This window comes from Chiloscyllium plagiosum, unplaced genomic scaffold, assembly GCF_037043375.1.
Source record: "Chiloscyllium plagiosum isolate Xiang-an unplaced genomic scaffold, Cpla_swu_hap1 HiC_scaffold_17, whole genome shotgun sequence".
Classification (NCBI taxonomy): Eukaryota; Metazoa; Chordata; class Chondrichthyes; order Orectolobiformes; family Hemiscylliidae; genus Chiloscyllium; species Chiloscyllium plagiosum.
In genome coordinates, this window is record NW_028270155.1 from 66,771,686 (window position 1) to 66,796,113 (window position 24,428).

General features: G+C 39.3%; 1 protein-coding gene across 9 annotated transcripts in view; it reads left to right on the forward strand.

Moving 5' to 3' along the window:
* Positions 1 to 24,428, forward strand: part of wdr59 (WD repeat domain 59) — an 88,590-nt gene that overhangs the window by 33,430 nt on the left and 30,732 nt on the right. For 7 of the 9 annotated variants that reach the window (XR_015759987.1, XR_015759985.1, XR_015759986.1 and 4 more), the window contains exons 11-19: positions 735 to 814; positions 1,720 to 1,855; positions 3,227 to 3,354; positions 4,312 to 4,476; positions 5,852 to 5,947; positions 8,571 to 8,736; positions 11,334 to 11,403; positions 11,917 to 12,070; positions 15,369 to 15,425. Coding sequence is in view for 6 of the 9 variants with exons in the window: in XM_087996036.1 (XP_087852162.1) it covers positions 735 to 814; positions 1,720 to 1,855; positions 3,227 to 3,354; positions 4,312 to 4,476; positions 5,852 to 5,947; positions 8,571 to 8,736; positions 11,334 to 11,403; positions 11,917 to 12,070; positions 15,369 to 15,425 (1,052 nt within the window). In the remaining 3 variants the exon portion in view is untranslated. The remainder of the gene's footprint in view (positions 1 to 734; positions 815 to 1,719; positions 1,856 to 3,226; positions 3,355 to 4,311; positions 4,477 to 5,851; positions 5,948 to 8,570; positions 8,737 to 11,333; positions 11,404 to 11,916; positions 12,071 to 15,368; positions 15,426 to 24,428) is intronic. The other 2 variants (XM_087996033.1, XM_087996035.1) reach the window with 1 other exon arrangement.

The window sequence follows — 24,428 nt, forward strand, 5'->3', positions numbered from 1 at the left end:
AGTTTGTCCTGTTTTCAATGCCAAGCTTAGTTTTCCTTTACCAAAGCGGTAGCTTCAGAGATATGAAGGAAGATCTTGAAGTTGGCTGAATGATTTCAAAAAGATCTGTAGGTAGAAACTTTCTCAGTGTTTTTTTGTCAGTATAAAAGGAGGCAGTTCCAAAAACAGAAATTGCTGTAAAAACTCAGCAGGTCTGGCAGTAGTGATGGAGAGAAATCAGAGTTGACATTTCAGGACCAATGTTGTTGCTTGTGCGAGTGTTTTCTGCCTCTGAGGTGTTTTCATACTAAATTTAACACCATGTGATCAGAGTCATGTTGTCTTTCTTTGTCTCTAATGTTGCAATTTAATAATTTAAAACTTCTTAATTGCACAACAAAACTTTCATTTCTCACCCAAATTATTGATGTAATAAATCAGTGTCTTTAGGTTGATTGTGTGACACTGAGTATGTTGGTCTTTTCAGAATTCTCAGTCCATTGGCATTGAGTTTCCCATGCAGTACTTATGGTGTTGCTGTCGCCTTTGGGCGAGGTTGATGAAGATAATCTCGCAGATAGGACAACAGTCGATCTATCAGTCATCAGCCGCTGTCACAATCCGAGTGATGTAAACATCCCTGTTTATCCTCACTGAGACAGTGACTTCGATGAACAGTTGCAAATATCTAGAGTGCATGCATTGTCTTGTAATTGGAGTCTGGCAGTATCCTAAATCTCATTTCTTTTTTGTAGAATTGAAGGACTATCAGTTGGTTACCTGGTCACGTGACCAGACTTTACGAATGTGGCGGATAGACATGCAACTGCAGCGGGTAAGTGTTTGTTATTGGTTCAATGATTCATTTAATTGGTATAATCTGTTCTGGTAATTTGCGTCATGTCATTACCTTTCCATAAAACTGAAGGTATAAGCTGGCTGCTGTCTCAGCATGGTCACCTGTGCAAAAGTAGTTTTATGGAGAATCGGGGTTATGCGAGGTATTTGTCAATGGTGATAAATTTTGTATATCAACTTGCTTATTTATTTTTCTTCTTTTTATGCATGACTGGGGGATGGGGGGTGGTGGTGGGGGAGAAAAACCAAAGGATATGTTTAATTGTTTGAATGCAATTTTAAGGTGAGATTTACATGTTTATGGGTGAACGTAACTTCAGGCCATCCCTTCAACTAAACATCTGAAACTTGGGAGTGGAATTGATACTGGTTATGATGCTAAGGTAAATTCTTAATTGGAAACTTGTTCTCTGTTACATTCGGCTGCATTTCATGGAGCTAACTTCTCAATGCCTAAATTTGAGTGTATTACTTGCAATAAGGAATTTGGAAGGTGATGTTGATATCAATTTGAAGAGAGCCGGAGTAAATAGGATGAAGTGAATGCCTATCAAAGATCCTTTCCTCTTTAGTGGAAGAAGTGGATGTTTATTGTCTGTTACTGATAAACTGAGCGGAGATTGAACTTGTTAAGGGAAGGATGTGGCTGGGTCATATTCCATTAATAAAAGATGTGGCATTGTACTGCTGTGGGTATCCCTTTATGGTCATTGCATTTCGAGGGATACAAATGTACAGTCGTTGAAATGGAGGAATAGGATGGTTTGAGAGGCTACAATACTACAGCCTCAGTTATGTGGATAGTATGGTAACTTGGCTGCAGGAATAGTTGATTTTCCATGCAACCTCAGCACAATGTTTTGAAAAGTTGTTTTGTTTCAGCTCTGTGCAAATGATATGCTGGATGGCAATGAGTTAACTGATGGCGTTTCCCTGCTCCCAGAGACAGATAAAGTTCTTCATTCACAGGACACTGATCCTCACCCAACACTAAGTCATGTAAATGAAGAGGATGAAGGTAAAATTGTTATAAAGTTCAAAATGGAATTCTTTGTACATTGATTATGAACTACTGCTTAGATAGTTGCCACGTGGAGATTGGGAAACCACATGTTAATTCTACGCTGTGTAAGGAACTTTGTGTGTTACAGGTGTCTGAAGTAGCAGAATTTGGGAGCCCAAATCTCCCCATTCAATTCAAGCTTTTCTACAGTTTGTCACTGTTGCTAAAACTTTTATTCCAAAGTGTTTGGACGTGCTGTAGTATGGGAGTGATGATGTCTGCTGTTGGGAGTTGGGAAGGATATTTCCCTTTCTCTGCATAAATCTAATCGTTAGCAACCATTAGTAACCTGCATGTCTGACTCTGGATGCTGCTGAAGGACTGGGGGAATAATTAGGGCAGAGATGCCAACTGTTCTACCAGTTAATACTTGATTTGGATAGTTTGTGTCTGTTTTGTACAATGCTTGTGTCTGCATAAACTCACTGTGGTATGAGCATTTCACCACACTGGTGCTCAGAGTTCTGTCTAAAGATCACCATAGCAGCATTATTACAATTGAAAAAGTCACTTATCTTCACCCCTGTACTTCAGTTACCATGAAGGTTCATGCAGTGATTATGTAATAACTCTGAGCACTGGAGCTGATGGGCTGCCCCTATAATGTTGAATTATATTTAGACTGGGTGAGTCCTTTGGAATTTTATCTTTATATCTGAGCACTTAAAGTGGGTGAAAATTATTTATCTAAGCACAAAGTGTAATTTTGACATTTTTCTGGTTTCAATACTTTGGTTCGGTGCATTTTAGAAAAAGTTTTAAATAGTGAAAGATGAATTAAAATAGTACTTTGAAAATGACGATTAAATATCACATCTGGTGCAGACAATATTAAATTGCAGGGTTTAAAAAAATAATTTCTGTGTTTTGATCATAATTCCAAAGAAAGGTATTTCAAGTGGGGAATTAGTTTGGAGATGTATACACAATTTGATGAATGTCTTAGCTTACTACAGTTGGGCTGTTAGTTTTATGCTGAATAGTTTAGAATTGTCTACCATTTTGAGGAAATATGTATGACCCTCCGTGATCTTGAGGTAAGAATGACTTTGTAATGAGATCTGAAGGGTGAATGCTGGTGTAAAGCATGCAGACCATGCGAGTAAAGAGTGCTTAAGTAAGCTTCTTTGTTGCCCAGACTAAACCTTGTTTACTAAATGACAGGGATCTAAATACTGAGGTTTTATACAGTCAATCCCTCCTGCAGTGTACTTGATGAAATAGATGTTTATGTCCTATGCTTGTCCACAACCAGTCTTCTCCTTGCTCTGCACAGGTAAGTTTCCTGATAACTGCACTTACCTTGGCATATTCTTTTTCTTCCAGTACTGCGAGAGGATTTTCACAACCATGTCGCAATCAGCTCCAAACCTGATTACCTTGGACTACCACAGACATTGCAACAAGAATTCTCACTAGTTAATCTACAAATCCGTAATGTAATGGTTGATGAGGTTTGTGTGAATGCAGTGAATTACAGTTGCAGTGGTTGGTCTTTTTTAAAAATACAAGCATGGAGTGACCATGTCACTGTCATTTATTGCCCATTCCTAATTGCCCAGAGGGCAGTTAAGAGTCAAACACATTGCTGTGGGTCTGGAGTCACATGTAGGCTATAGCAAGTATGGATGGCAGTTTCCTTTCCTAAAGGACGTTAGTGAACTTGCTGCCTTCCTTTCCTTCTCTCCACCCTTGTCCATTGTGGAACAATATTTTTGATGATTATGTCTTAGAACCTGAGGTGACAAGAATTGAACTATCTGGAAGAGGTCATCAGTTACATTTGTTCCTTTTTTTTTCCTTCTGTTCTGATAAACAGTATCAAAGGAATGAGCCACTCATGAAAACTTTTGTGGCTTTGAAGTCTTTTGCCATCTTGGCATACCATTTGCTTTTAAACCATGTCCTACTGTATAAGATATCTGAAGTTAGAGAAAAAACTGGTGCCACTTTGGTGCTTAAAAATTGGAGTTTATGTTTAGATGATCAGATAATAGGAACCTCAGTCTGGGTTTTGAGAGAGCCTTTTCTTTCACAGTAGAGGAACCTCGATTATCCGAGCGAGATGGGCAGGCACCCAGAGGGAACCCAGAAAGACATAGGGCGAACATGCAAACTCCACGCAGGCAGTCACCTAAGGGTGGAATCAAACCTGGCGCTGTAAGGCAGCAGTGCGAGCCACTGAGCTGTCCCTACACTAAGGCTTGTTTTAAGTTAATTTGGGACATTTATTTTTCTTTGCAACTCCTGAAAAGATATTTTAAATGCAAACCTGCGACAAAATGAGTTTCATTTTTCAGTGAGGTTAATGAAAAATCAATTTCCCAGAACATCTTCAGGATCATTGTGATTTTGAGTTTTGTTTCAACTGTGTGAATGGTGTCAACAATATTGTGTTCTGAATGGTATAGATGGATGCTGTAAATCGCAACTGCACAGTCTCGGTACATTGTGGAAATCTCCGGGTGAAAATGGTTGTGATGTTTCCAGTACAATATCCAAACAATGCTGCTCCTTCTTTCCAATTCATTAACCCCACTACCATCAGTTCAAGCATGAGGACAAAACTTCTGAAGGTAAACTAACCATGAATGAAAAAATAATTAATTATAGGAGAACTAACTGCCATAGATAGCTTTCAAATAGAATCTTTGGTTGTGGTGCTCTGTTAATGATACTGAAAAATGAAGTACTTTCTTGTGAATAGAAATTAAGAACCAGAGTAAACCATTCAGCCCTTCAAGACTGCTATGCATTCAGTATGATCACGACTGATCCCTTATAATACTGCCTTTTAAACTGCTTCTCCCCATACCCCTTGATGCCTTTAAGATCTACAATTTATTAATCTCTTCTAAAATGTATTGATTGATTTGGCTCAAAGTATTCCACAGATTCTCTATCATTTGAATGAAGTTTTTTTTCATCACGATCTTAAATGGCCTATCCCATATTCTGAGACTGTGACTTCTGGACTCTTGACTCCCCAACCAGGGAAAAAATCTTCCTGCATCTAATTTGTCCAACCCTATTAGAATTTCTTTGTTTCTGTCAGGTTCCTCCATACTTCTAAACTCTAATGAATGCAGAAGCAATTTAACGGATATCTCTTCATAGGACAGATCAGACATGCCCATGATACCAGAACATAATACTGTCAGCTGAGTGAATCATTGCTGCACTCCCTGTTTGGCAAGGGAGACCTTCAATAGGGAGACCCCAAACTGTGTGCAGTGCTTCAGGTGTGGTCTCATTAAGGCTCTGTATAACTGCAGTAAGCCATCCCTACTTCTGAATTCAAATCCTCTTGTGATAAAGGCCAGTGTACCATTTTACCTTCTGTATGGTTTACATGAAGTGTTAAATTGTGGTTCCATCTGCTTGTTCCCCTGAATCACATGAATGAGCAAGAGCATGAGTTCTCCTGTTGTTTAGGCCAACCTGTTGTTTAGGTCCTCAGCCACTAATACGAGACAGATCAGTCAAATTAATATTGATGCTTTAGGTGGGATCATACATTCAAAATAGTCACTGTTTGCAGAGCATTGTTCTTGAAAATAATTCATTGATGAAATGCTTTGTGATCTTTCTAGACAGGTAGTAAAGTATCATGCACATTTGTATTTGATTTTGTTTTGTTTGCGTGCCTAGTTAGAATTTTGAGATGATTGGTTATGATGGTATTTATCTGTTTGTCTCCCATATGTTTGAGTAATTTGTTTATTCTGTGTCGTGTATATTGTGTTTACCTCTTTGGGTTTGTGTGTAGATTTATTTTTACCTATGTTTGTCTGTAATGTGTTCATTGTGTGTGCTTGTGAATCTGCTTAACGGGTTGAATTTTGCCATATTTAGGAATGTAATATGTATTTGGCTTTGTATTGCAGGTTTGTTGCATGTGAAGCTTTTGGTCTAATAGGACTTTTGTAAACCTTTTCAAATTTGCTTCAGATTCTGAAGGATACATCTCTCCAGAAAGTGAAACGAAACCAGAGTTGCTTGGAACCTTGTTTGCGCCAGTTGGTGTCTAGTCTGGACGCGATTGTGGTAAGACATCATTGACCCTTTTTATAGGTTGATACAACCTCAACACGCTGTCATATTTGAAGGAGCCATATGTGTGCGTTGGAGAGATTAGATTACTTACAGTGTGGAAACAGGCCCTTCGGGCCAACAAGTCCACACCGACCCTCCGAAGAGCAACCCACCCAGACCCATTCACCGACATTTACCCCTTCACCTAACTCTACTGGCAATTTAGCATGGTCAATTCACCTAATCTGTGCATTTTTGGACTGTGGAAGGAAACCCATGCAGACACGGGGAGAATGTGCAAACTCCACACAGTTGCCTGAGGCGGGAATAGAACCCAGGTCTCTGACGCTGTGAGGCAGCAGTGCTAACCACAGTGCCACCGTGCCACCCATGATGTGATTAAGAAGCCTTGCAGTCACATTTGATGTGTAAATAACTTTCAAAATGATGCCATAATCAATTTCTACAAACTTGAGTGAATTTTGGTTTAAATTGAGAATTAGAATTGTCGACTTGTTAAATAGAAGACAGCTATTTGCCCTGTTATGTTCATGCTGACCCTCCAAAGGAACAGATCACACATTGACTTTACCACACCCTTTTTGCATGTTGCTACACATTCCGCCTGTTCAGATATTTGGAATAGAAATTGGAAGGAGTGTGATTGAAATCCTGTCATACAACTTGTCATAAAGTATCAATTGACAAAATTCTGAACAATATTTTGAAAAGTCAGGAAATGCTAAGAGGGTTAAGTATATCAGTAGAGAGAGAAATGGGTTAATTTCTCATGTCAGTTTCCGTTCATCAGTACTTTGTGTGACAGTTACCCTTGTAATAGGTTTTCAGCAAGTTTGAAGCAGCGCAAGTGTGGAGGTTGAGGGCAAAGAAAGTATAGAGTGAAAGATTGCAGAGATTCATTGACATTAGGTATGGTAGTGGAAGGAAGAATGAGTCTGAACTGAGACTAGAAATAAAAGAATAACAGAATCATCAATAGATGAGATGTTATTTTGCTTATAACTATGATCTGTGTTACTCTGTACACTATCTTTGGAGTTTCATTCTCTCGAATTGTATGTAATTGCAACTTGTCATGTTAATTTGCAGAGTGGTTAGGAGAGTTTTTGTTTCTCTGCAGAGAATTGTCTCATTAGTCATAGGAACCAAAAATCAAATCCTCACCTGAATGGGGAGGTTCTTTTGTGGTTGAGTGTTGTCAAAGGGGAAAGAGACCTGATGATATTCAGCTGGATTTCACTACTTGTCTTTGGAGCTTTGGGAACCCCAAATCAGACCAGACGTTAAAAATTGATCCATCTGGTGGGAATTCCTTTCTTGATATCAGCCTGCTGTGTCTAAACCATTATATGCTTGCATTGTATTAATATCATTGGTGCAACCCTGTAAAGGAAGATCATTTCATAAGAGTAATGAAGTACCTTTTCAAACCTAAACATGCTGGGACAGTGCTTATCAATGAACCTGCTTGCAATTGTTTCAGTTTTGAAACTTATAATATATAAATATATTAGGTAAGTTTATGCTTCACGTCGTCAACCAAAGGTATCTGCTGGAACAGACGTTTAATTTTGTTAGGATGTTCCGCTGCCATTCTTCATGTTTGTCTCTTTGCTTAGTTAATGCAAAGATAGAAAGCAAACTCAAAAATAATCATGATTTGTGCCGGTGTTGCACCGAGGTGTACAAAGTTAAAAATCGCACAAGACCAGGTTATTGTCCAACAGATTTATTTGGAAGCACTAGCTTTCAAGTGGTTGTCACTTGAAGGAGCAGTGCTTCCAAATAAACCTGTTGGACTATAACCTGGTCTTGTATGAGTTTTAACAAAAATAATCAAACTCCCTTAATTGCGACCACAGTCCCAACCTACCACCGTGCATCCGCTCCACAGCACACTGGACCAAGGGCACATGTTAATGAAAATGCATACTTGGTAGAATACATGTATTTAGTATTATTTTATGGAAGACACTGCTTCTTTACAGATCTTAATGGTATTTGATGGATGATTATAACTTACTGTGCAATTAACAAGTCATGCTCTATTGATTGATGTAATGGTTTACGTGAAATTGGTTATTAGTTTAAAATAACTTGTCCAATATTGAATTTAGAACATTACTCAAAATGGCACTGTGTTCTTGACTTAACTACATTGAGCTATGGCTCACTGGTAATGTACGTACTTCTGAAACAACCAACTTGAAAGGTGAGAGAACATTATTGAGGTTGTCTCCTGTAGTACGACTGCTGTATAAATTAGTCCTTCAATCATGGTGCCCAATTAACATCCCCCTCTCAACTCAGTCACCTCAATATTACTGTTTGACCATTTTATTGATGGAACTTTACAAATTAATTGCTATGTAATGATCATGATTATAATAACATTTCTGAGAAACTTGGTAAGATGTGTGTAATGACAGATTGTTTGCCTATTTTCAAACTGGCTCTTTGTATAATTCAAATCTTAATTTACACCTGGTAAAAAGAAACTAATGCAGGCGGTGTGTAGTTCCAAGGCTGAAAGCTGGGATACTGGTCTGTTCAAATGAAAGCTGCTACTTGTTATAGTTTGTAACTTTCCATTTGATTTTGTTTGATTTTATAGAATCAGGACAACAGTGGCTCTGCTAATTCCCAGAATCCATTTGTCCTTGGAAATTCTGTCACGCCTCCACTGCCGACTTTTCCACGAGTCACTAACACATACGGTTCCTACCAGGATGCCAACATTCCTTTTCCTCGAACCTCTGGGGCACGTTTCTGTGGAGCTGGTTAGTAAAAGTTTGAGGAAACCCGTCATTCCAAAGTCACTGTCAGTTCTGGTAGTGTTTCAGCATTGGGTCCATTTTGTTGTCTCTGGTATTGATTGCCTGAATTTGTGAAGAATAGGTCCTAACTGTCACTCCAGCAACAACTGAGTGTGATAGGTAACTGCATGAGAGGTATTATCCTTGTAAGGTATAGGAGCATCGATACAATGGTGCATTTACGCTGAATATAGTCAGTATGCACCTATAAATAACTCTAATAATGCATGAATTTTGTTAAGCTTGAAATCTAATTTGTTATGATCTGACAAGTGGACTTTTTAGGGCATTGATAGCCATTTTAGTTCATAGGTACTGAACAAGCAAATACATTTTTAAAAGATTTTCCTATCAACATGGACAATTTCACGTTTTCCCACATTATAGATTTGTCACATCTTTGTCCACTCATGTAACTGATCGATATCCCTTTGTAACCTCCTTATATCCTCTTTACAACTTAATTTCCCATTTATCTTTGTGTCACCAGCAAATTTGGCGACCATTCTATGTAACCATGCTCCGTTCTGTAAGCCATTTAGACCCAGCTCTGATCCCTGTGGCAAACCACTCAGTACATCTTGCCAATCTGAAAAAGGCCCATTTTATGCCTACTATATGTTTCCTGTTAGCTAACCAATCTTCTATCCATGCCATTGTGCTACCTCTTACACCATGAACTTTTATTTTCTCACCTGTTTGATGTGGCTCTTTATCAAGTGTCTTCTGGAAATCTAAGTTGAGTTAATGTACTTCCAGCTCCCCTTTATTCATAGCACGTGTTACTTCCTCAAAGTACTCCAAATATGATTTTCCTTTCTCAAAACCATGTTGACTTTAAATTTTGCTGCCTTGAACTGCTCCAAGTGCCTGACTAGCATTTTTTTAAATAATAGTTTTGAATTAGAATACCTTTTCTGTACAACACATAATAACTACTCTACTCGGTTTTGATTTTTAAAAATTTTGATTTATTATAGTCCCATGTACATAAGTACAGTGAAAAGCTTTGTTTTGCGAGCCGGACAGGCAGATAATAGCAAACAAGGACATGCAGATCATAGGGCGCATAGACAGAGTGAAGCATACAAGGCTCTGGCTACACAGGAGTTATGTAAAGTTAGATCAACATTATTTGAAGTTAGAGTGATTCATTCAGCAGTCTAACAGCAGCAGGGAAGAAGCGGTTCTTGAACCTGTTGGTGTGTACATTCAAGCTTCTGTATCTTCTATCTGATGGAAGAGGTTGGAAGAGCGTATTACTGGGGTTGGAGGGGGCTTTGATGTCGGCAGTCTTTCTGATGCAATGAGAAGTCTAAATGGAATTCGTGGATGAGAGGTTGGCTTTTGTGATGGTTGAGGCTACTTTCTGTAGTTTCTTATAGTTCTAGGCAGAGCCGTTGCTTTATATCAGGCTGTTATGCACCCAGATAGAATGCTTCCTATGGTGAATCTTTAAAAGTTGGTGAGGGTCCTTTTGTACATGCCAAATTGCCTAGGCCACTTGAAGAAGAGACATTGTTGTGCCGCCTTGACTAGCGCATCGATGTGAAAGGTCCAGCACAGATTGTTGGTTATTGTCACTTGTTACTTGTAGAAACTTGATGCTCTCGACCTTCTCCACCCCAGCTCTGTTGATGTCGATAGGAACATGTCCTCCTCCTTTGTTCCTGAAGTCAATGATCAATTCTTTTGTTTTGGCAACATTGAGAGAGAGGTTGTTACCATTGCACCATGACACCAAGCATTCTATCTCCTTCCTGTATTCTGACTCGTGGTTGGAGAGCTTTTGGACTAGAAGCAGGTTCACCTTATTGTGGATCAGTGGTGCTGGAAGAGCACAGCAATTCAGGCAGCATCCGAAGAGAAGCTCTTCGGATGCTGCCTGAATTGCTGTGCTTTTCCAGCACCATTGATCCAGAATCTGGTTTCCAGCATCTGCAGTCATTGTTTTTACCTCGCAGGTTCACCTTAGCCTTGGGTATGGTTTTCTGTGGACAGAGTCTTTTAGGCAGTGATGTTAACAATATACTAGCTTTTCCCCGACCAGAACTTACCTAAACCCTTTATAAGGTCCTAGGGTTTTGGTCATTTAATGGGTTCCCTGGATGAACCAATTTATGAAGGTATTTTTTATGCTGCTGGCCTATATCATTGTGTATTGCATTGAGCTAAATGATGCCACTAGAATCAATTTTGGAATAACTAGTTTCAATAGTTACCCTCTGTTCAGAATTAATTGGGGAGCCACCTTATCTGCTCGTCTTCAAATTTCTGGACTGCAATGGTCCACTCGAAAGGCTTTCATGGTCTAGGAGAATAATATTATCTCTGACCTGGTTACTGATGCCCACAACTTAGCAGCAAGTATCAATTTATATCATGTAATCAGCTGTGGCCATGTTTTTAGTCCAGTAAGGTTCATTTTAAAATTTAAGCAGAGTAATATAGCTTGTGAAACAGTTTATGCCCAGTGAGTGTGATACCAATGTCCACATTTGAATTGAACTTGTATGATGCTTCATATCAAACGATGACTATGTTGTGTTTACATTGCCTAGGTTACCTTGTATACTTCATGAGACCAATGACTCTTCACAGGACAGTGTCCCCAACGGAGCCCACACCCAGGTAAGGGAAGACACCTGCACCACAGAGTTTACACCGTGATTTTTGTTTTTTAAGGCATTTTGTGTGTCCTTGGCAGTTTTATGTGGGATCTGGAATTTGTCTGCCTGGTTTGAGGTGGAGACAGGACTGATCAAGGCATTTAAGACAGATTTGAATTTTTGTAAGGAAGAATGTGCAGCAATGCAGAGACCAGACAGTGGCTCTCAATAAATTGCTCCTTTGGAGAACCACACAGACACATGGCCTCTTGTGTGCTCTAACCATTCTGCAATTTGTAAGATGAGAATTGCATAGTATTTCAAGATTATTTTGCTATTGCCATGGGGTGAAGACGGGCACCGGGAATGGTTCTTATGAGAGTCAGCTAACACCACTGCTTTAATTTTGTGTCTCCCAATAATGATTGTTTTATCAATAGTATTACTTCTACTGACAACGAAGGCTAGTGAGTTACATAATTTATTAATTTTGATGCCATCTTTGATTGATCACAATCTTGTATTATCTATTTAGATCATTGTCGGCTCTCTCTGCCTATCACAGTGGCGGAATCACCCCGATGAAGATCCGTACAGAATCACAGACTAACTTGAGGCTTTACAGTGGGAGCCCAACTCGCAGTGAAAAGGAGCCAGTCTCCATTAGCTCCTTCTATTACAAGGAGCGAGTGAGTATAGTGCACTGGACTTGTGACCAGCCACACAATCCATTGCCTTTGGCCCTTTTTTATTTTATTCGTTCGTAGGATATGGACGTCACTGGCTAGGCTGGCGTTTATCACCCATCCCTAATTGTCTAGAAGGCAGTTAAGGGTCAACTACTTTGTCCTGGGTCTGGAGTCACATCTACATTACCAGACCAGGTAAGGATGTCAGATTTCCTTCCCAAAAGAAATCCGATGAGATTTTACAACAATCCTCAGTAATTTACATGGTCGTCATTTGATTAGCTTTTATTCTAGGTTCTTATTTAGTTGAAACGTCACCATCTGTGATGGTGGAATTTAAACCTGTGTTCTCATAGCAATAGATGGAGGTCTGGCATGCCATGCTTAATGACATTACCACAATGTCACTGCATCCCCCTGATCTCAAACATCAGACTTCCACTTATATAGCAACTAGTTGAATTGCATTTTCACCACAGTTTCACTCAATTCTCCAAGACGTGGAGACTTTGAGGCTAGTATGATGAGCCTTTCAATGCCGTGTGATTGAATTCTCTGTTGCAGTGCTTTGTCAATTTGTTGAGTGGTTTTGTTTTGGTTTCCAGAGAATTGATGCACCAGTGCTCTGTTATCTGTTTCTCAAGCTGCGGCTAGCTATAGAGGTGCATTTGTGGTTGATGAGCCAGATTGGAGAATAAAAGAAAAGTATGATGGGATTTTCAAAAGTGCAAACAATTGATTTTCTAAAAACATACATCGCAGAAAAAATTTACTTAAAAAAGTCTGATCTTAATTGATAGCGAAGCATTGATCAGTTGCCTGTGTGCATGAGTTTTGTTTCTTTTTGGCTGGTTAACCTATGAACAGCTATTTCGACCAGGGAGACATCAATGACACCAACAAGCATTGTCTTGCAGATGGGGGCTCTTTACTGATGTGGATTGTCTTTTAAGACTTGACTCCGAGGCACACCTGATGGCACTCTTCCTGTAATCTAATTATTTTAACTGTTAAAATCAGATGGGACCAACTTCAGATCCTCTCACCTGTCTTACAGAATTTAAGATTTTTTTTTGCTTGACTCATTGCATTACTGCTTCCATTAGCTTAGCTGTTGCATATGTCAGGTCCTGACCCAATGCAGTAACTTTTTCGTGACAACAGATTAAAAACCTGTTTGGGTGGATGAATACTGGTCGTTATGGTTGCTACCTTATTTCCTCTGCAGTGTCATTATTGCAACCCATAGTCTTGCCGTGGCAGTATTGTGCTTTTCTCTTTGGTTGCTCGTGGGAACTTTTTATTTTAATTTCAGTAAGCAGTTACTTAAAAGAAGCATAAGTCTGTTTGAAGAATCCTCCAATATTGTCCCTTAAGGTTCTAGGTGCTCTGCTATCACCGAAAACTTGACTGATTTTGTCATTGATGGAAATGTGTTGCTGGAAAAGCGCAGCAGGTCAGGCAGCATCTAGGGAACAGGAGAATCGACGTTTCGGGCATTAGCCCTTCTTCAGGATTTTGTCATTGCCCTTGGCTGAAATCCTGAGTGTGGGATTCCACAGTCATGTTGTTTTTGGAGTAGTTGATTGGATACTGGTGAACTGAGAATTTACCAATCTGACTTTGGTGCTGCACTGGAGTTGTCTGCAGAACAGATTGAACAAGTGCAGAACTTAACATAAGTGGTCTTTAATGAGTTTTCTCACTGAGTTGTGAACTACCCTCTTCATCTTTTTTTAAAAACCAGATTTAGCAATTTGATACTCAAGTTCTAATTGTCGAAAAAAGCTGTGATTGTTTAAGATGTTGCTGTAAGGTAAAAGAAAAGGGGACAGTCTTGTCAAATATTCAGGAAGTGACTGTCTTGTAGGGTTTGTAAAGAGCTTCAATGTGGTATGAGACAGCACTCATTAAACTATGAGACCCAGTAATGTGAGAACATTGGGTAAGGAGTGAGTAAGGCAGGTGCAATATATGGGTGTCACTGATGGAGTGCAATATGTGGGGCATGTAGACAAAGTAGGAGCTAGTGTTGGCACTTCGATCCTGTTCTGCCAGTCAACAAAATTCATAGCTGCTCTGAATACAGATCCAGAATTGAATAATGCAAGAGTAAGGAGGTTATGCTTCATTTATACAGGGCATTGGTGAGACCTAGTCTGGAATATTTGTACTGGTTGTGTACTTACAGAAGGATTTTAATGTTTTGGAAGAAGTTCAGAGAAGGTTTACTATAGTAATATCTGGAATCCATGGGATGTCTTATGAAGAAAGGCAAGACAGGCTATGTCTGCATTCTGTGGAGTTTAGAAGAGTGAGGGGTGACTTAATTGAAACATATATAAGATTCTGAGGCGACTTGGCTGGGTGGATGCGGGGAGGGTGATTCCTCTTGTGGAAGAATCTATAATTAGGGAATATAATAGTTTAAACATAAGGGATCTCCAATTTGCAACCGAGATGAGGAAACATTTATTTTTGAGGGCTGTGAATCTTTCCAATTCTCTTTCTCCAGTGGATACAGAACCTTTAAATATTTTTAAGGCAGAGTTAGGTAGATTCTTGATTACCAAGGGAATATGCAGGAATGTGGAGTTGCAGTTTTAAATCAGATCAGCTGTGATCTTATTGAATTGTGGAGCAGGTTTAAAGGGCCTAGTGACTGCTCTTGTTCCTTGCTCGTACGTACATCACATTTTTGCCTATCAGTAAGATAACCAATCAGTCCCTTACTTATCAAGAATATGTCTACTTCTGCCTTTAAAAAAATTGAAGCTTCTATTTTTAACTCCTTTTAAACAGGAGATTTTCAAAGATTTGTGTCCCTCTGTGGGAGGAAAGAAGAAATTCCCTTTTTCTCCCTCTTTGGGCAATCCTTTATTCTTAAAAAGTGAACCCTCCCTCTTTGCTGTTTTGTGTATTTTGCACAACATTGAAGAAATCTTAACTATATTCGGGTGTCTCTTGAAATACATTAATGATTGTTACAATTGCATGTCATAGGAGAGGAGCTTCAAATTAAAATTGTAATAATTCACTGGCAAACGTCATCTTGTTTGTCTCAGATTTTTATCTGTAGTCGCATATAACTTGGGTCTTGACTGTATATCAAGTAAATGTTTAAATGTCGAGCTTTTTTTCCAGCTAGCTCCTCACTGTTCTTCTGTGAATTAAGTTTATCTTTTCTTTGCATGTTGTTTTATTTTGAATCTGTCTTGCTGTGTTCTTTTTCTTTCTGTTCTGATTTGATTTATTTTTGTATTCTCGGTGTTTTGTTTTGGTGGTGTTCATATTGCAGATGTCTCCTCTCTCCGCCCGGCGACGCTGGTCCATTCAAGCCGTTAATGAGTTCCCGGTACTGTGCACATTACCGTCCTGCATTGCTGCTCTTGTGTTTCTGAGATGGCCAGATGCCCTGTATCAGGGACAAAAGCTTCAGCAGTTAGCTCCATGAACAAATAATGGACATTTGTTGACTTTTTACTTTCTTCCAATCTTGTAAAGTCACTGACCCATGCTGGACATGCAAGTTTTGAGTCTGAGCAGCTCTTGAAGAACTGTTAGTGAGTCCTATACTATGAACCCAAGCAGCAATTGTCAATGGAAAACTTTCAAAGATGGGATGTTCATAACCTGACATCCACACTTGTGATTCACTTGCTATGAGAATTGCTCATAGCCCTTGGGCAAGAAACCTGGCTGAGATTTTATTTCTTGTTCCCTAGCACAAGAACCGCTGAGGACAGTTGTCGTGGTTCAGCTTTTACCCAAGTTAGGAACATTTGGTTCTGTGCAGCAGTAATTTCTGGTTTATGTAAATCACTATTAGTTGTCCTGATCAGCCTAAGATAAGGTGCAGCTGGCCAACTCAAACTTCTTGGGCAGTTCAAAGCAGCTCCTGCTATGTATTAAAGCTTATAATGCAATTTTAATTTCTGTAGATTGTTACAAATGGCTAAATAACTCTTCACAACGTGCATGCTACTGACTGGATGCTGGGCTTTTTATTATATGTGCGGCTTTCTATAAATGTGCTTTTACATTGACAAATTATAGAGCATTTCTGTGCAGTGTTAATCGGACGATCAGGTTATTACTGTTTACTTCAGCATAGCAGTTGCTTTTGCCTTTAGAGACATACCTTTATTCTTTATGCTTCTGTGCAGAATTTCTTGTCAGATTTCAAATGTTTTCAAATGAACTTTAAATGGTGACTGAAATACCAATCATTAGTTTACATGCAATCATTAGTGTACATGCTGAAGCTGGCACGACCAAAGTTTCACTCCGTGAACTGTGAAAAATGGTTGCCTTTAAGCTTCTCAGATCACTGTTGAAAATGAGCACGTGTATGCATTTTGGATGATTCCTTAAGGTGTTCTACTAATATTGCTAAAACGTTGCTTTATGGAAAAATATAAAGTCCTGCTACATGTCACTCAGAAGAATTTGATGCACTTTCTGTTCCAGGTCGGCCTGTTTGTTTGTGTGTTTGATCGAGAATATTAACTAGACAAACTCTGATGACTCAAACAGAGATTCCTGGAAAAGCTCACAGATCTGGCAGCATCTGTGGATGAGTGACCCATCCTCTGAACACATGGTTCCTCGGGTTACTCGACCTAAAACGTTAACTCTCATTTCTCTCCACAGGTGCTGCCAGACATGCTAAACTTTTCCAGCAATCTCTGCTTTTGTTTCTGATTTACAGCATTCGCAGTTCTTTCAGTTTTAAACTGTGGTGACTGTCTGGATACCTGTCCTGAAGAAGCTGTCAAGATGCTGGTTTAGGTTCTTTGTGCACGTTGTCAGACTGATTTCAAAGTCAAGCATAATAATTCATTTGCTGGCGTGCAGGCTTTTTGCTGCAAGTAGCACCATTATGGTAGGATGGGAACCTCTGACAGATCAGTGTGAGCTTTTTGTGTTTCAGACCTGAAGAAGAGTGCTTGACTGTGTTTGGTAACTTTGTCAAATGCTTGCTAACACTTTGCAGAAATCTTGTTAATTTTCACACCTCTATAGTTAATAACTTCTCTCTCTACTTCAGTAGTCTCTAGAATTCCCAAATTAGGTTGTAAAGATTATTGCTTGCTTTTGCAAGTAATTTTCTTTGACCAGGTTATGTGAAATAAAGTTACCATTATTGACTTCAGCCAACACCCAAGTAACCCTGAAAGTGAGTATAGAACCTATACCACACAAGTGAGAGAACTTCCCTACTGATGCTGTTTTCCCACAAGAAGAACATCGACAATAGTTTCTACTGTCAGCAAGTGGATGCTAAAACAATGTTGATTTCCTCACTAACTGCATTCCGGAACATCAACAATACAAAACAAACTTGATACTTGTAACTAGTGCAAAACAATTTGCATTTATGTACAGCTGTCTGTTGCAACAAACTATCTCAAAATGTCTAAGAAGCAGTTTTGGAGTGTCGTCATTTATGGGCAACATGACAACCAGTTCGCTGTTAGTGGAGTTCGCTACGAGTAGCGTAGCAATGACCATATAATCTGTCTTTGTGATGTTGATTTGAGGGGTAAATATTGACAGTGGAAATATCTCCCCTCCATCAAAACAGTCTTGACTCTTATATATATTGATGTTAGAGGCAAGGCAGACAGGGCCTTGGTTTAATGTCTCATCCAGAAGATGGCACTTCGAATAATCAACACTCTTCCAGTATTTTACTGATGCATCAGTCTTGGCATTTGTACTGAGGATTGGGACTTGATTGGGACTTGTTAAATGTTACCACTGAGCCAAAATATCCAGAAATGGGAGCCATGAGTACAGTGACAGCATTTAAATTTCTATTGGAAGATTTAGAAGTCATAGGCAGGAGTGTACAAATTAGTCACAGGTGAAGCCTATTTATCGTCTCAAACCTGAAATGCTATTCAGTAAAACTTTGGCTGATTTGCTTGTGTTTTGAATTGTAAACTCTGAACTCCTCCAATAACACGAATAAGAAATGTTTGAAGGGAAATGGGCCAAAGGCAGGCTGGTGGAATTATGGTTGGCATGGATTCGTTGGACCGAAGGGTCTGTTTTTATGCTGTATCACTCTGACATTTGATTGACTTGCCTAACAAGAAAACATTAGAACAATTGAAGACTCTAGGAGAACAAAATGGATATTATTTAAATTGTGGTTATGGAGATTTCGCTGTATGGTGACAAAGAGTGGGAATGGAATAATGGATTTTCAAAAGATAAGCAAAAAATTGAAGGAAGTTGGCTAATGTTGATATTAAGGGTTGGGTTCAGTGTACTAGCGAGAGAGGACCTCTGAATTCGGACACAGAATGTAGAATCTGTTTGGGTGGAGTTAAAGAGTTAGCAAGGAGAAGCAAACTTTTTAGCAGGAGTGGTTTGTAGGCCACTAAACAGTAGTGATAATGTAGGGCATGATATAAATCAAGAAATTGGAGGTGCATGTATTCTGGAGAATGGAGTAACCATAGGTGACTTAAATCCACATATAGACTGGGTAAATCTAGCAAGCATCAATCTTGTAGAGGAAGAATTCCTTGCATGCGTTCAAGATAGTTCTCTGCAGTGATTAGAAGGAATCCACTTGGCCACAAGCTATTGGATTTTCAGATAGTCTTTTGATGAAGTCCCACATGGGATTGGGGGTAATGTACTGGCATGGAATGAAGATTGGTTAACAGGCAGAAAGCAAAGAGTAGGAATAAATGGATCATTCTCAGGTTCACAACTATGACCAAGGGGTATCACAAGGATCAGTGCTCAGGCTCCTCTTTTGCACAATCCCTTTATCAATCATTTGGATGTGAATTGTCAGTTGTAACATTTCCACGTTTGCAGCTGATACAGTCCAAGTTGTGCAAAAGAGGTCTTCATGGGGATTCAGAAAGTCTAATTGGTTAGACATGAGCATAGCTGATGGAATATAATTTGGATAAGTGAGTTAACCACTTTGGTAGGAGAGACAAAAATGCAGCATGTTTCTTAAATGATGTCAGCATGGAAAGTAGCTGTGTCCAATCTGACCTAGGTGCCCTGTTGATGACTGTCAAAAAATTGTATGTGGATTCAGCAAACAGTTCAGAAGAAGAACAGTATGTTAGCCATTACTGAAAGAAGATTTGTACAATGGAGTGATGAAGTATTGTGCAGAATGCAGTACACTGTGGAGACCACACTTGGTGGCTTGTTGCATTCCTTGCCGAAGGACGCACATGCCTGCCAGAGTATGTGGGATGGAGATTCACCAAACTGATTACTAAGAAGTTAGGATCTTCCTTTTAAAGATTGATTGATAAGACTGACTGTCCTCCCATAAAACGAGGGGCTATAGTCTCAGAAAAGAGGCAATCCGTCAACGACAGAGGAGGAGCTGCTTCACAATGTTGTGAATCTTGAGGGTTCCTTTTATCCATCATATATGTTACTACTTCAAAGAACTCCAATAAATTGGTAAACACAATTTCACTTTGACAAACTGTTAATGCTTCCTGATTATTTTGAGTTTTCGCAGTAACGTCCTTTAATTATTTGATTCTAATACCTTACCCATGACAGATTTCCTGACTCAGATTTCCTGATTTCTGCCTCTCTCCCTTCTTGAACAGAGAAACTTTATTTGCTACTTTCCAATCTGTTGGGACCATTCCAGAATCAAGTGAATTTAAGAAAATTCAATGTGCAGGTCCATCACTTTGCTCAGGATCACTTCCTTACCAGTTATAACTAGACTGAGTTCCATTTTCTCCCTTCTGCTTCCTGATTTGTACCTGTTAATGGGATGTTTATTATCTTCTATTTTGAAGACAGATGTAAAAGATTTGTTCATTTCATCCTTGTTATCTGCTATTAACTTTGAATTCTTTCACTTTCTTTTCCTTTTTAAATACTTATAGAAACTCTAGCTATCCATTATTTTACATTTGCAGCTGGCTTTCTCTAATACTCTTAATTCCTTTCTCCTAATTATTTTTAATCAACCTCTGTCAATTTTTATGTCCAATCATCTAACTTGCCACTAAACTTTGCTCAATTATGTGTTTTTTTTTCCTTGAAGTTGAATGTGTGTCCTCTTAAAATTTTTGATTGTAGGATCGTTCTTCTGAGTATTCTGAAATATCACTTTACATGTTCGTCATTATATTGCTGTTGCTCTGTCTCCAAGTCTAGTCTTCCAGTTCACTTCAAATTTTCATGCCCACAAAGTTGTTTTTTTTAAATTGAAAAGTAAAGAGTCTATCTTTTATCGTCTGTGTAAGCTGAATGAAAACTCAATCGTTTTGTGGTTGCCACAACCTGCTTTTACTCTGAGATCATTAATTAATCCTATCACATTACCAAAACCAAGTCAAGCAGAACTTCTTCACACCAGCATTTCCCCCTCTCTGGTTTTCTGCAGAATAAAAGCCATCAACTTTCCAGTACCAAAGAACAGTCACATTGGACTCAATTTCAACTCTCTTTCTCTCTGCCTAGAGATGTTACCAGACCGACTATGTTTTTTTTTCCAGTGCATTATTTCTAAAGCCTGCTGGTTGGTTTCAGAACATGCTGCTCTGACAAATAAACCTGAAAACACTGATCTCCTGCTCCAGGCTTCCATTGTCAATCTGATTTTTCTAGTTCATATGTAGATTTAAATCACTCATATTTATTGCTGTTTGTTCATTACATGTTCCTTCTTGTCTACTTAGTCATAGATTGTAGTTACTATTGGAGGGCATGTAAACCACCGCTTCCTTTCCCTGACTATATTCTTCATTTCCATCCAATGTAATTCTACATTCTTATTTCTTGAAACAAGGTATTTTCTAGCTATTACACTTGTCATCGTCTGTCGTTTTCTGCCATTTTCTGACTTCATTTCTTGTATGATCATTTCACTTTAACTGCTTTAATTCTATTCCTTAATCTGCTAGATTTACACAAGCTTGATTACCTCACCCCATTGTTTAGTTCAAAACCTGCTGTGCTTCCATTGTTATATGGCTTGCAAGAGCACTCGCAAACTGTATGCAGATACTCAGGAATAATTAGCAGATTGAAGGGATTTATTGTTTGAATAATGAGGTGTACCTACAGCAGTAATGCTTTACATTTCAGTTATAAGTACATACCTTGGTTACTATGTGCATGTTGAGCTACCTTTATCATGAAAGCAAATGAATTTGAAAGGTTGCAGAGAAGTGACCTAAAGTGTAATTGAGTGAGAAATTAAGAAAGAGTAGATAATGTTAAGCATTACAATTCAGAAAATAACTTGTTAATAATAGAATTTATTGAATTGTTGAACTCTCTCAAATGTGGCTGTGCTGTAAACATCATTGCAATATATCGTTCAATCAGTGAAAAGTCATAGAGATGGTCCAACTTGTCCATGCCGACCAGGTATCCCAACCCATTGTGGTCCCACCTGCCAGCACCCAGCTCCTATCCCTCCAAACCCTTCATATTCACATACCCATCCAAATGCCTGTTAAATGTTGCAATTGTACTAGCCTCCACCACTACTTCTGGCAACTCATTTCATACATATACCACTCTCTGCGTGAAAAAGTTGCCTCTTAGTTTATATCTTTCCCATCTCACCCGAAACCTATGCCCTTTAGTTCTGGATTCCTCCATGTCTGTTTATCTTATCCATGCCCCATATGATTTTGTAAACCTCTACAAGGTCAGTCCTCAGCCTCCGATGCTCCAGGGAAAACAGCACCAGCCTGTTCAGCCTCTCCCTATAGTTCAAATCCTCCAACCCTGGCAACATACTTGTAAATCTTTTCTGAACCCTTTCAAGTTTCACAACATCTTTCCGATAGGAAGGAGACCAGAATTGCACGCAATATTCCAAAAGTGGCCGAACCAATGTCCTGTACAGCCGCAACATGACCTCCCAACTCCTGTACTGTATACTCTTGACCAATAAAGGAAAGCGAGCCAAATGCCGCCTTCACCATCCTATCTACCTGCGACTCTACTTTAATGGAGCTATGAACCTGATCTCCAAGGTCTCTTTGTTCAGCAACACTCCCTCGGACCTTACCATTAAGTGTATAAGTCCTGCTAAGATTTGCTTTCCCAAAATGCAGCACCTTGCATTTATATGAATTAAACTAGCATCTGCCGTTTCTCATTGGCCCATCTGATCAAGATCCTGTTGTAATCTGAGGTAACCTTCTTTGCTGTCCACTAAACTTCCAATTTTGGTGTCATCTGCAAACTTACTAATTATACCTTTTATGCTCACATCCAAATAATTTACATAAATGATGAAAAGTAGAGGACCCAGTACCGATCCTTGTGGCACTCCACTGGTCACAGGCCTCCAGTCTGAAAAACAACCCTCCACCACCACCCTCTGTCTTCTACCTTTGAGCCGGTTCTGTATCTAAATGGCTAGTTCTCCCTTTATTCTGTGAGATCTAACCTTGCTAACCAGTCTCCTATGGGGAACCTTGTCGAATGCCTTACCGAAGTCTACAGAGATCACATCTACTGCTGTGCCCTAATCAATCCTCTTTGTTACTTCTTCAAAAAACTCAATCAAATTTGTGAGACATGATTTCCCATACACAAAGCCATGTTGACTATCCCTCATCAGTCCTTGCCTTTCCAAATACATGTACATCCTGTCCCTCAGGATTCCCTCCAACAACTTGCCCATCACCTACATCAGGCTCACTGGTCTGTAGTCCCCTGGCTTGTCCTTAGCACCTTTCTTAAACAGGGGCACCACGTTAACCAACCTCCAGTCTTCTGGCACCTCACCTATTTCTGGATTAGTGGTGCTGGAAGAGCACAGCAGTTCAGGCAGCATCCAAGGAGCTTCAAAATTGACGTTTCGGGCAAAAGCCCTTCATCAGGAATAAAGCACCTCACCTATGACTATCGATGATACAAATATCTCATCAAGAGGCCCAGTAATCTCTTCCCTAGCTTCCCAAAGAGGATCAGGTCCTGGGGATTTATCCACTTTTATGCGTTTCAAGGCATCCAGCACTTCCTCCTCTGTAATGTGGACATTTTTCAAGATGTCACCATCTATTTCCCTACAGTCTATATCTTCCATATCCCTTTCCACGGTAAATACTGATGCCAAGTACTCGTTTAGTATCTCCCCCATTTTCTGTGGCTCCACACAAAGGCTGCCTTGCTGATCTTTGAGGGGCTCTACTCTCTCCCTAGTTACCCTTTTGTCCTTAATGTATTTGTAAAAACCCTTTGGGTTCTCCTTAACTCTATTTGCCAAAGCTATCTCATGTCCCCTTTTTGCCCTCCTGATTTCCCTCTTAAGTATACTCCTACTGCCTTCTGCAGTCTTCTAAGGATTCACTCGATCTATCTTGTCTAGATCTGACATAGGCTTCCTTCTTTTTCTTAACCAAACCCTCAATTTCTTTAGTCATCCAGCATTCCCTATGCCTACCAGCCTTCCCTTTCACCCTAACTGGAATATACTTTTTCTGGACTCTCTTCTCATTTCTGAAGGCTTCCCATTTTCCAGCCGTCCCTTTATCTGCGAAAATAGATACTTGGAAGAATGTTTTGATTGAAAGATTGCCAAATAATTTGGGCTGATCTTTTGGAAACAAAATATACAAAATGATTGGTGTTGTTGAAAATCAAGATATGAATTAAGAGTTAAGATGTGAGACAAATGTATGTCTTTGGGTCTGAATGGAACTTTGCTTCAGCTTCTCTTGATGTTGATGGATAAGCTGTGTGTTCAAGTCCACTCCATTGACCCATGCAGGTAGTCAATTCTGATATCTTGATTTAGTCCTGAGAAGTTGCTGACGTGCAGATGAAATGTCGAACTAAGGTCTTGTCACCTCTTCAGATGAACATAAAGGAATTTATGGCACTACTTTGGGAAGAACTTCTCTGTTCTTCATCAATGTACTTCCCAGTGTATATCCCTCAACCAATGTAGCTTCAAGCAAATAGCAAATTTGGTACACAGTATTCCAACCATGACACTGTGATGAGCAGATGGTGCTTCCTGAATTATTTTCCTGAAATCCAACTTGCAAACACTTCATCCTCTTCATAGAAACTAGGACAGAAAGAAAGTACGACAGTGATTTTAATATAGAACCTGTCCAAGGGAGTTCCACCCTGATAGCTGTAATTAAAATGGTAAACAATCCAAGGAATAAAAGTCTGGAAGAATTGAAGAGTTTAGTTCTTGCAGAGTTTGCAAGAATGATAGTTGGACAGGCAGAGAAATAAAGAAAATAGAACCTAGACAGATCAAAACATATATATTTTTGTCTTTGGTGAAGCAAAGAAAATAAGGCAGGGATGAGAACCAGTGTCAAAGGGAAAAAAAGGGCCAGAACATGGATATGGAGAATATTAT